General features: G+C 38.3%; 1 protein-coding gene across 1 annotated transcript in view; it reads left to right on the top strand.

Annotated features, from left to right (window-relative positions):
* The first annotated feature begins 216 nt into the window (after window positions 1-216).
* epha8 (eph receptor A8) overlaps window positions 217-11,962 on the top strand; it is a 342,530-nt gene continuing 330,784 nt past the window's right edge. Inside the window, exon 1 of the mRNA XM_047347467.1 lies at window positions 217-940. Coding sequence (XP_047203423.1) covers window positions 853-940 — 88 coding nt within the window. The 5' untranslated portion in view covers window positions 217-852. The remainder of the gene's footprint in view (window positions 941-11,962) is intronic.

The following is an 11,962-nucleotide window of genomic DNA, read 5'->3' as shown; positions in this document are numbered from 1 at the left end:
AAAATCTGAATTTTGTGCTTTTTTTTTGGGGGGGGGGGTAACAATGCACAGATTTTGCTGCCAGTGCAGTGGTCCCTGAAGGTGTTGATGTGTGGAGTGTGACAGGAGAAAACAATTGATCGGGACAGGTTCATTGATCTGCAGTTCAGTAGATGAATAGATCTAGAGATCAAACACAGACACATATTTAATGGCATACTGACTCACAGTCCTACACCTGAAAACAGGGTAGGTTCCTATATAAATGCAGTGCTGAACATTGATAACCGATCATCACCATTTGGCCGTGCAGACATGATGCTGTTTGGGTTAATCTCACAGTCAGTTATTTGCCACTGGGTAGGTGAGAGTGTGAATGTTGCTGTATGTGTGTGTGTGTGTGTGTGTGTGTGTGTGTGTTAGGGAGAGCAGAGCCAATGATAAATGAGGGTAAATAACAGAGTGAGGTGCAGTGTGCCGAACCCATGACCCAGAGAGATAAACAGAGAATGAGAGTTGGCCAGGCAGGTGGGATGGAGGTGTGGTGACCTCGCGAGCGTTTAGCGTGACTCCCTGCTCTGATTGGATGCTGCGACTCTAACAGACATGTTCTCCCCTCGTCCCCCTCCCACACCCGTACGTGAGCGAGAGGAAGCCGGCAGATAGAAGCGAGCCGAGGAGTCAGGTTCTAACTCCAACTCAAATGAGCTCACAGCAAGACACACACACTCTCTCTTTCACACACACACTGCTCAGCGCTGTCTCTTCAACCCTGGGACACGAGGAGCAGCAGAAAGAAGAAGGAGCGGAGGAAAGAGCAAGAGACAGGGGGAGAAAGGCAGAGGGAGACTGGCAGTGTGCAGGAGAACAACCATGGCTTCAGATCCGGGGCTGTCTGTGATGCTGCTGTGGACTATATCACTCCAGGCTGTGGTGGCCGCAGGAACCAACAGCAACGAAGGTAAGACCTGGACTGTGTTCTCATTTGAATGATAGGTCAAGTATTCTTTGGAGTGTGTTTGTGTGTCTGAAGCCAGAGAATGGCAGGCAAGTTTTCTCTGAACAACTTTGAAGATATCTGCATGTGTTTTGTTGCGTGCGCAAACTCATCCTGAAATTTCTGATATTTGGCGATTGCGTGCCAGCGATGGTCCGAGCGCGTCTGCTGTGACGTGACAGAGAATCTCCGCTCGCTTTTTCCATATGTCCTCCGAGTACATCCTCTTCCTGCTGATCTGCAGTGTTTTTTTTCTCATGTGGAGTTTTTCCAGCAGCCTCTTTGTTACAAACATCTCGATGCTCAAGCGAGGCTTTGTGTTCTTTCATTCCCCAGCCCTGCATCTTTCCACCCGGAGACGGAAAACTGTTGTCACCGGTTCAACGGATGTTCCACAGGGGGAAATTATTTCATTCAATTTAGGATCGAGCATAGAGTTTAGTCTCTTCCCAGAAGGCCCAGTAACTGCAGCATCCAGTGTTAGCAGCGCTGGAGGAATAAAAGAAAGAGTTGAGTCTTTAGTTCAAATGTGAAGCCGTCTGTGGTCCTAAACCGTAGGGTTCCTAGGCATTCTTTAAAAGTGTAGAAATGCATGGAATAAATTTGAGCCGTCTGAATAGGTTTAGATAATTAAGAAAATTAGATATGGAACATGTTTGATCTTCCAGACGTCTACATTACATTCTCTAAATGATAAAAAAACAGATTATATAAAAACTGAGTATATATATATATATATATATGCTATATAATTGATCTTTTGATTTAGAACCTGTAGTAGTTTTATTTGGTCAGAGCTCCTTGCCAAACAAAGCACTGACACTCTCCTTTTTGGGAATAGGGAGTATAGGCCAAATGCTGTGTTCTATTTTACTGTTTTACAAGATTAAGTTTGGGAAAGAAAGTGTCTGTATTTATTATGGGATAAACCGATCCAGATTGTACACATCTATTAAACAGCCCTTTACCAATCTGCTGAATTGTAAGCTAATTTTGGAACTGAATTGTTTCAAAATGTCTGGAAATTCTAAACACAAAACTAAATTGATGTTTTTTTCCTCAAATGTTGAGACTGATATAAAAACTGTTGGACAAATCTAAAACATCGCATGTGAAAACATATGCAATTTTAAAATGGAAAACGTTCCAAAACCTTGGGTGAAAAGTTGCAGTGGAGAGAGCCAGTCCACCTCCGGTCAGTCAGAGAGAGTTTCAGATTATCTGCAAAAATAATTCAAATTTAATCTCTGTGATTTTTTTTTCCTTTACTGCGCTCGTTTGAACAAAAATAATAAAAAATATTAATTTCAAGTGAACATATTTAGCTATGTTCCCTTTCAAGCTTGAAGTTAACAACTTTGCAGTGTGATTCTCAGCTGTTTGCTGAGCTTATTTCACTGTCCGTCTTTCATCTGCAGGTCTGAGACCACTGATCAGTCGATTGAAACCAGTTCGCTGCCGCAAGATAAGACTTAGGATTGATTGGACAAAAACGCTGGGAATGTTTTTAGAAAACAGAGTAAGAAGGGCAGAAAATCTGGAAGCAAAACTAGGAAATATAATTTTAACTAAACTGAGTTTTCTTCATCAGTGTTGGTCAAGAAAGTTCCTTTAGCCATTTTAGCCTTCATAAATATAGTGTTTCAAGGCTGGCTTTCCACCTTAAACAGAACGTTTTATCAGTGTTAGAAATTAGTTTAGAAAGAGTGTTGAGGTGTAACGTTAAATTCGAGACCCTAGAAGTCATTACACCATATGTTTTAACATACCTTTCTCTAATAATACAACTTCAAATGCATCAGTGGTTTCTCTTTAACCGACACAATTCAAAATTAATTTAATTTCAACTGCATCCAAAATAACTGAGGCAAGTAAGATAATAGAAAACCACGGCCTTTGTTATGTTTAGAATAAGGGAAACATTTTATTCAAGTCTTATCGGGCCCAAAACATAAATGATAGATTTAGAAAGAGAGAAATTAGTTTTCTAATTCATTTATGAAAATAAGTCAGTCTCCTGAAAAGTAAAATAAATTCTTGCATTTGCTTTGCTTCAGCGAAAGGCCAACTTTTAAGTCAGTTGCAAATATGTAATTTCCACTGAATGAAGGAGTTCATCTTTGGAATGCACGAAGAGTCTGAAATTTTACTGGTGCAAACGCTTAAAGCAAATCTGCTCCTACAGCCGTGAAGAGCTGCACAACAGGCGGGCGTACAAATGCACTGACAGTGGATGTCTGAATAGAGCACATAACAGCAGGCAAGGCCCGTCAGCCATTTAGTTTTATTCCAGGTTGGCTTCAATCTTTAAGTGTTAACAATTTATTTTGTTGGTGCCTGCTGTCACACTGAGGCCAAGTTATACTTTTGACTCTATTTGCACTAAAGCCATTCCCTGTATGTGGAGATTTCTGTGAGTGTATAAGTACGGAGGTTAGGTCTGGGCTCAAGAAACAAAAAGACAAAAATAGAAAGCAAAGAATATTCTGAAATTTTTATGGCTTTGTATGTTGACAAGAACGAATCTTGCACTGAATCCATTGTATGGTAGAGAGTTATTTTTACAGTTACCAAATGAAAATGTTACTTATTTTCATATCAAATAGTAGAAACAAGACGGCAGGGGTGAGACTGTGCCACGTTAGCAGGAATTTAGAGGTGGAAGGGAAAACATTTTTAGGTGACAATATTTATTCAGCTGGGATTGAGTCCAGGACCTTGCTTGCTTTGTTTTCTTTATTTCTCTTTAAGGATCTGCTCAGTTTTTACAAACATTTGTAATACTTTGCTATCATATTAAATCTGCATATCTATGAAAAAGTAGCCATTATCCTTTCTGTATAGTTTATAATCTCAGTTCAATGAAAAAGACAAGTCAAAATAATTAGTTTATAAAAGAAAAAAATTAGAAGACTAAAGTCTTGGAAGCCAGTATATCTTTTTTATGTTATGTATTATTTTATCAAAAAGAAAAGATGCAACACAAAAAAGCAAGGATTGTTTCTAGAAGTATTAAAAATAATCACGGCATTTATAGCTTTTTAGGGGGCAATGATGGTCACAGCAGATTTCCTGATATATCCTAGGCCACTTGTGATTGGTTAAAAACACATCTACAATATCTATGAAATGAAGACCAACAAACTCCTAAAACAGTTAGAAATTAAACAATGTTCAAATGAAATGAACAAAACATATAGTGATAATAGTTACACCGATAATTATTCCAATAAACTTTATAACTGGTTCGGTCATTACTATTTTTTTGCCATTGTTGTTCATGACAACGTTCATGGATTTATTTATTTTTTTTAAACAATTTTTTTTTTCGGCACTAGAGGCCTTTATGTTTGATAGTTGGTAGACAGGAAGGAGGGGCAAAGAGAGGGGGAGACATTCAGCAAAGGTTGCCAGGTCCGGGACTCGAACCCGGGACGGCTGCTTTGAGGGCTATAGCCTCTTTATGTGGTCGTGCGCTAAATCCCCACACCACCAGCACTACGCCCACGCTCATGGATTTTACCAATAGTCTTTTTGTTTTTGTTTCTGTTTTTAGAGTCCATTTGTATAGGTAAAGCCTTGTCTTCCTATGTATTCACAGGCTATTCACCACAGTGTTTTATTAAAGAGCTCAGGTGTGCCAGTTGTCTCATTTAAAAAGTACCAATGACTAAAGATGAGAATTCTTTATTTTTGCAATAGTATCATTGTAATATTTAGGTAAATGTCTATTCTAAGTAGGGCTTTATAGACCATTGTTTTAATAGTCATCTTTATCTGAAATGACAAGGGACGAACTAGGGAGATTCTGTATGACCTTCAGAGAAAATGCCACATCATTTTACAGTATTCTGGTATTAACCAAAACCGGAAACAAATGAAACGGGATCAACCACCTTTAATATTTTATTGAGATTATTTCTGGTTATTTGGATATACAGATGTGTGTGTTGACAGTCTCTCTGTTAGAAATCAGGGTTAGCTCTTTCATGTTTTTTCTTTGATGTACGTATAAATATTCAAGGCAGAAATCCTAAATCAATCTCAAGTGTCCAGATAACATTTAAAGTAAGCACCAACTATAACACCAGAGTGCTAGCAGGCTGTGTACAAGGACCATGGAAACTTAAGTAAAACAGCTTTACACAATAATCTCACCTACGCGGAAAATAATTAACTGTTGATTAAATAACAGATTGATGTTAGCTAGTTAATGAACTGTAAGTGTTGTTTACCTTTAGTTGTGTTAATTTGGCTGACAATAACAATAAGTCTCAGAGCTTGTTGCCAGTGTGTTTATAAAGAGCTGTGAAAAAGATTTACTGAATGTTCAGCGATATTGAAACCTCTGACATGCCAATTCAGATTTTAGTGAGCTATGATTTCTCTTTTAGGACTATAAATAATTATATACAAATGTTTGTATACTATCTGAATAAATGCCTGACATGGTTGGCTTTACTAAGGGTGTATTTCCTGTAGGTAAACTCTTACTTTATACTAGCCAGCCAATCGGCTGCAAATATATCTGAATCCAGTTTGCTTGACGATAGATATAACAGAGAGACTTTGCTTTTTTACGTTCAGCTTGTAACGTTCTAAGTCTAACTTCCTGTGGTGGCAGCCTGAATGAACCTATTTTCTTGCATCTTTTGTGCTTCCTCTAAATTCCATTTTAAGACCATGCTAATAATAAAACAGCTCTCTGAGTCTACATCTGTCAGTAACAACGTCCACACCAAAGCATGTTGTTGTTTTTGCAGAGCTAGTAAAGTAAAGTAAGACCCTGCAGGTTTTCTGGTGCCTCTCTAATAACTTGTGTAAATCATCTTGTATTCAAAATATCTTGTAAAATGTTCTATGTTGTTGTCATATTAAAATTAAATTAAAAAAATTAAATAAATAAAAAATATATACAGCTGGCTGACATTTTCCAGCAACAGGTTTGGGAGGGGGATTGCTTCTGTAAGCTGTTATGACTGTTAAAAGCACTTCCCTGTCTCTCATAAACAGGACATCCAACCCAAATGTGGTATTTACACCAAACCAAGACTATACCTTGAAACAGGACACCAGGGCCGGGATAAACTGGAAGTGGAACCCACTGTAAACTGCCAGTATGAAAGAGACACAATCAATCTAGGTTCTATCAGGTAATGTTTGGGGCAAATGTGCTTATTTCAGAATCACAGACCAACAGTGGTGCATCTGATGTGAGCGTGTAGTGAATCATCTCCCTGCATGGTACCTGGGTTTTCTCTACACAGCCCCTTCCTATTGCTGAGCTCTGTTCCTGATTTCACTCCTGCACACCGACTCTCTGCCACATGGAGCAGGGAGGATAGAGAGCTTTCCTTCAGGTTGCCATACAGTCTGAGGAACATGAAAAGACCCACGCAGAGAACAGGACTCACTGCTAATGAGCAAACTGTAGGTGGATGATTATTAACACATACCTCTGCTGCAGGACGACCAACTAGGGAAATAGGAGCTCAGAGGCAGGAACAGCGTGTGGCAATTTATCTTTCTCTGCTTTATTTTAAGATTTGAACATGTAATTTGGAAGCAAATGAAACAAAACACAGACGTTGAAGGCGACTAGGCTGCTGGGAGGTACACCTTTTTCTCTCTCCTTCAGCAACATGTAAAGAAGTTTTTCCAGTGAAAAAATGTGTTTGGTTTAAATAGCTGCTGCTGTGGACGTAGACACAGCTGTACTTTTTACTCAACTCTTAATCACTAGAAGACCTGGCTGATGTTTAGCAGAAATGTGTGAAAAGAAAATGCACGAGGACATTTCTCAGTTAATAGGAAACCTCTTTACCACACATTACAGACAAAAAGAGCCTCGCAGCTATTACACTAAGTAGTGAAGCTGTTTAGGCCACATTGCTCAAGGACACATCTGCCTCCCTGACAGGGTACATTTCTTTACCCCAAAGCTTTTTCTACTTAATATTTTAACTCATATCACCTGCATCTGTATGTAACTTTCACAAAAACTTTATCCTGAAGTGGCTCATACGAATGTAGCTTACCTCATCAATCTTTTCAGAATATTTACTATTTCTTCCTTGTGTTTTAATCTAGTCACTTTGATTAACCATTTTTATTTTTTTGTTTGGGCCCCTTCAGTCAGGGTGGGGACCCTGCCACTTTCCCCCATGGAGCTGATAACAGTATCCGCACAGAAAAGTTTGACCATAAAGATGACATCACATTATGCCAGAGGAGCCATGATAAGTGTTGTAATACTTATGGAAGTCCTGAGGGGGGCGCGGGAACACGATGTTTTCATTTCTGCTCCATTACAACTTTAAATTAATGAATGAGCAACAATCCTGGGCAATTGTTGATTTCTGGGAATGGCCCAAAATTCTAACAAACTATTGTGAAATGCTTGTGGAACGATAGCCAAACGTCATTAGTTTAAAAGGCAATTTTAACAAAATATATATAAACTTCTGAATTTATAGAGTTGACTCTAAAATGTCCTTTCGCTCATTTTCCTGACATTTAGGAAAAAGGAAATGTTTTGTTAATCCTAACTCCCTTATACCAGAAAAAGTTTAATTTAATGTCAGACAAGAAGAAATAAATAGTTAAATGTCTGTTTATACAGTGCATTTAAATTTCTGGTTTTAATTGGACATATAAATTTAAACAATCATTAAACAATCATTAAAAATCCTGTGTTGATTCCATTAATATCACATGCTTTAAATTATTTTACAAATAAGTAATTTAACTGCATGGTTTGAACCAGGGGGGCAACAACTACTATATTTAAGGTCTAGATAAATCTAGCGGTAAGATTATTAGAAACAAGAGTTATGTTTTTTTAACATAACTTAGTTCAAAGTTGCAGAATGTCTAAACCCAACGTTTAAACGGATGCTCATTTATACCCTCACCTGTCACCACTTTACAGTTTCCAGAATCTTACAGAACGGTTCTTCAGAATCTCTTTTATTATATCTCCACAGGCTGTTTCTGAGCTCAGCACTTTCAGTTTGTAAGCTTAATTATAACATTTTTATTTATTGTGCATGAAGAGCTAATGTTTAATTGGCCACCTTGCAAACTATTCTTACTGGTGCCAAAATTAATAAAATGGTACTTCTCTGTAGATTTCAGCCGTCAGTCAAAGCTTTGTAGAGGAAACACAAACTTTTTTTTTTCTTCCTTCTGGCTTGTTCTTCCTAACACAGGTTACTGATGTTTGACCTGGTGGCACCTTCCAAGAGTTTTTCTACTGCAGGCACCAGTCTTTATGAAGACATCAACCTTGTTAGCCACCTGTCAACAGAAATGTAGGAATCACTATACCAATGTGTCCTCAGAGCAGTAAAAGACCATGTCTCCCAGGGTGCAGGCCTGTGTGTGCCATCCACCCCATTATCAGAAACTGATGCTGGACTGGCCAAAGATCAGCAGCTGTGAGCTGGCTCTGCTGTGCTCTGTGATCACAGCTGTGCTGCTGCAGGTAAATACACCTTTGTACACTTTGCTAGCATGTGAGCTAACGGGTCTCTCTTCGGGATAGCTTAGGAGAAAGCCAAAATTTGAGAAATGATTGTTGTTGAAGCTTGGCAGCCCTGTAATGGCCAGGTGTGATTGTGTTGGCACATCCTTCCTGGGAGAAAATACTTCTGATGTTCCTTTCATGGGAATGATGGAGAGGTGTCTCTGCAGGAATGGCCTCCTCTCAGGTGCAGGCTGACAGATGAATATCAGACAAGTTTAAAACAAAAGGACGACTGCGTAATAGAGGGATACAAAGTGAGACCGACTGACGGAGAGCAACAACCATTTGCAGACGCTCACAAGCACACTGCACACAGTGAGATCAAGACAGGAAAAGAGGAGGTGGCAGCTGTCTAAAATCCACCTTCTTCAAGTTCCATCGGCTGGTTTCTTTAGAAACACTCAGAGAGAGCTTCTGTCTGATATTTGCTGATAGAAAGCTCTCAATTCCCTTTAATCCCTTAAAGGATTTAAATCTTCATTAGGTTTAATGGAAGCCCTGAGAAAGTCTATTATGCTTTGACAACCACTGGTAAACTTGCCAGCCTCTTCCCACTGCTGAGGTAACAAAGAGCCTCCAGATAATAAAGTCAAACTCCAAGTTTGTGAATAATCAAAGCTGCTAAACTTTCAATATGTGGTAAACATCTAAGAATCCAAACTCTTCAATATATGTGATAAAATTAATTGTAACCCTCTGATAACTAATTCCTCTACTGACCATGCATCATTGATTCCTGACCACTCCAGGTTTTATTCCCTTCATCACAATCAATTCGTCAAATGTGTTCACATTAGCATGGTCAAGTCATTGACTGGAAAAACTGGTGAGTCTGAATTTAAACATGTGTAAAATGATGTGCTTGATAGTTTTTTGAAATACTTTGAAACATTAGTGAACACAAAAGGATGCAAAGCAGTTTCTGAGCTAGATCCATGAAACAGACTGCACTGAACTGCTGAAGGGCTGTATGAGGGAAATGTCACCTCATGCAAAAGGTTTAGAGGTAGAGTTAGAGTTTCTTTAAGACATAGACCTAACTAAAGTATTTATTTACAAAAGTAAAAGTTCCTGAGTCACTGAGTGCATTTTAAAATACATTTTGAACATTTGAACTTGTCATTGCAGTTTAATATTTTTCATTTGCTGGTGTTAAAATCCCTTAAAAACTTAATATTTTATTCTTTTCCATTTGGAAAAAAAATAGTTGCGTTTAATGTAAATCTACCTGTTTCCATATATGGGATTGGCAGAGCCTTTTGACATTTTTTTTGTGATTTTGCACAAACAATATAATAAAATAATGAATCTGAATCAATATTGCTGGCAAATTTTGACTCTCCCGGGCAATAATAATTCCAGCCCTTGCTTTTTTATAGTAATAAGACTCTGCATATGAAGATAAAATATTTGCAGCAACTTAGAGCACACTTCACCAGTGACACGATGAACCAGTCTGCCTTTGCATCTAGATGCATCAATGCTCAAACTCAGGTCCCACACCCATACTTGCCTAACGATGTGAGAAACCAGATTAAGACACCTTTTTTTGCGTAATTATCTGGCAATGGTTCTGGCCAAAACACAAATTAAACTTTCCACTGAAAAAAAAAAAGATAATTTGATTATTTTTGGTTATTTTTTAACTATGGGACCTGGTTTCATATTTTTATTGAACTGTAGACACTTAACATTCTACAAACTATAAACCAGAACTTTGGTTAGAAAGTCTTCATCCTGCTAAGGAGATAGGATATTTTTTCCTCCTTATAAAGAAACAAAAAAGAATAATAATGTCTGATTAGTGAATTTGATTCAGATCAGTGTTTTTTCTTTCATGTTTTCTCTTTACTTAGACACAAAGTCCTTATTAGGATATGGGATCTCTTCTCTGAGCAAGTTATGGTCAAGATGCCAGTTTAAAGCAACCAATCGTGTTTAAAATTAATGAGCAGAGATTCGCAGAGGCTGCATTCAGACCAAAAACATTTAAATCTTAGAGTTGTGTTGTGAAAAATATTTATGGATGCAGCTAATAACTCTACAGCCAGGTTTTGGTGCTTATTCCATTAGTAGGCTAAAGCAGTAAATGCAAGTGAATTCTGACATAAATGAGATACTATTCTTCCACTATACTTTTTTACTGCTTTCCCATTTAGCTTTTCCTTCTGTTTGAATAATGAAACCAATAGAATATCAAAGAAATGATTTACTTTCCAAGCTAAAAGGCCCAAAACATGAAGCTGATCATAAAAACAAATAAAAAATTCAGCAGTAAAGTTGGCTCTGCTGTGGCTTCTGCATTAAACTGACTTTCTTTGACTGACATGTGTTTGAATGGGGGCTCGGAAAATCTAAATCTTGGCCACTAGACGTGTTAAATGAGATGCAGTCGGGAATCCATGCGGTGCAGGTGGACAGATTCCCACTGCGAGCACTGTAGGTTTGCCATATGCTCACGTGTGATGTAGCGGGCGCCAAACTGGCCGCGATGCAGGCTGATGAATGTCTCCCAGGTCTTATTTCTGTAAGGAAATAATATGCTTTGCACCGGGTAATCTGTCCATATATCACAGCAATGATGCAATTAATATCTGGTGGGGGACTGGGAGGGGATACAGTAGAAAAACTAATTCGTCAGTTTATGCAAGTCTAACCATCCACAATGTAGAACTGCAAACAAATCTTCAGGAACTTGTACACACAGACACAACAAAAGAAGTGATCCTTGCTGAGACATCGATAATATTTTGTGTGTTAAGTATTAGTTTTCTTAAGCAAACAAATTAATTCCAGCACAAGGCATTTTAACAAAAAGGTTTTCCATGTCTTGCATCAGCCCCTTGTCTGTGATTTTCCTATTGGATTTCATAAAAATACAAACATAAGGTTCAAATATAGAACGATTTCATGGTTGAACTCTAAAAAAGAAAGATTTTAAAGCACAAAAGTCAAGTCTGACTGAAGGAAGATGACTAGAATTCCACAGCTGAGACTGAGATCTCCCAGGCAGATGTTCCAGTGATGTTTAATGGAGTGATTCAGAGGCTTCGTCTAGCAGGGAGTTCAAACACTGCTCTATTGTGCTTGCTGTTCTCTGCATCAGCTGTCTTGTGTTCATACGATCCCTCTTAATGCACAAATCTATTTCTCCTCTACTTTTGACAGTAGAATAACAGAACAGGCCATGTATCCCTGTGAGGTTGTAAGCAAGTGTGTATTTGTGAATTCTCATGGTGTATGTTCAATTATTACAGCAATGTTTCACATTCTGACAAAATGTTCATGTGAGGGACAACAGGATTGTTAACGGTAGCATTGCATCAAACTGAGTGTTAGAAATGAAGGAACAGAGAAATAACACACAGTTTCTCAGGCTTTATTGTTATCCTTAATACCAAACATCTATATAATGGTGGGTTTAGTCACGTGCATACAGTGCTGGCCACATTTATCAG

The sequence above is a fragment of the Girardinichthys multiradiatus genome, chromosome 20 (assembly GCF_021462225.1).
Source record: "Girardinichthys multiradiatus isolate DD_20200921_A chromosome 20, DD_fGirMul_XY1, whole genome shotgun sequence".
NCBI classification, from domain to species: Eukaryota; Metazoa; Chordata; class Actinopteri; order Cyprinodontiformes; family Goodeidae; genus Girardinichthys; species Girardinichthys multiradiatus.
The sequence above is the reverse complement of the archived record's forward strand: the minus strand, read 5'-3'. Positions and strand labels throughout refer to the sequence as shown.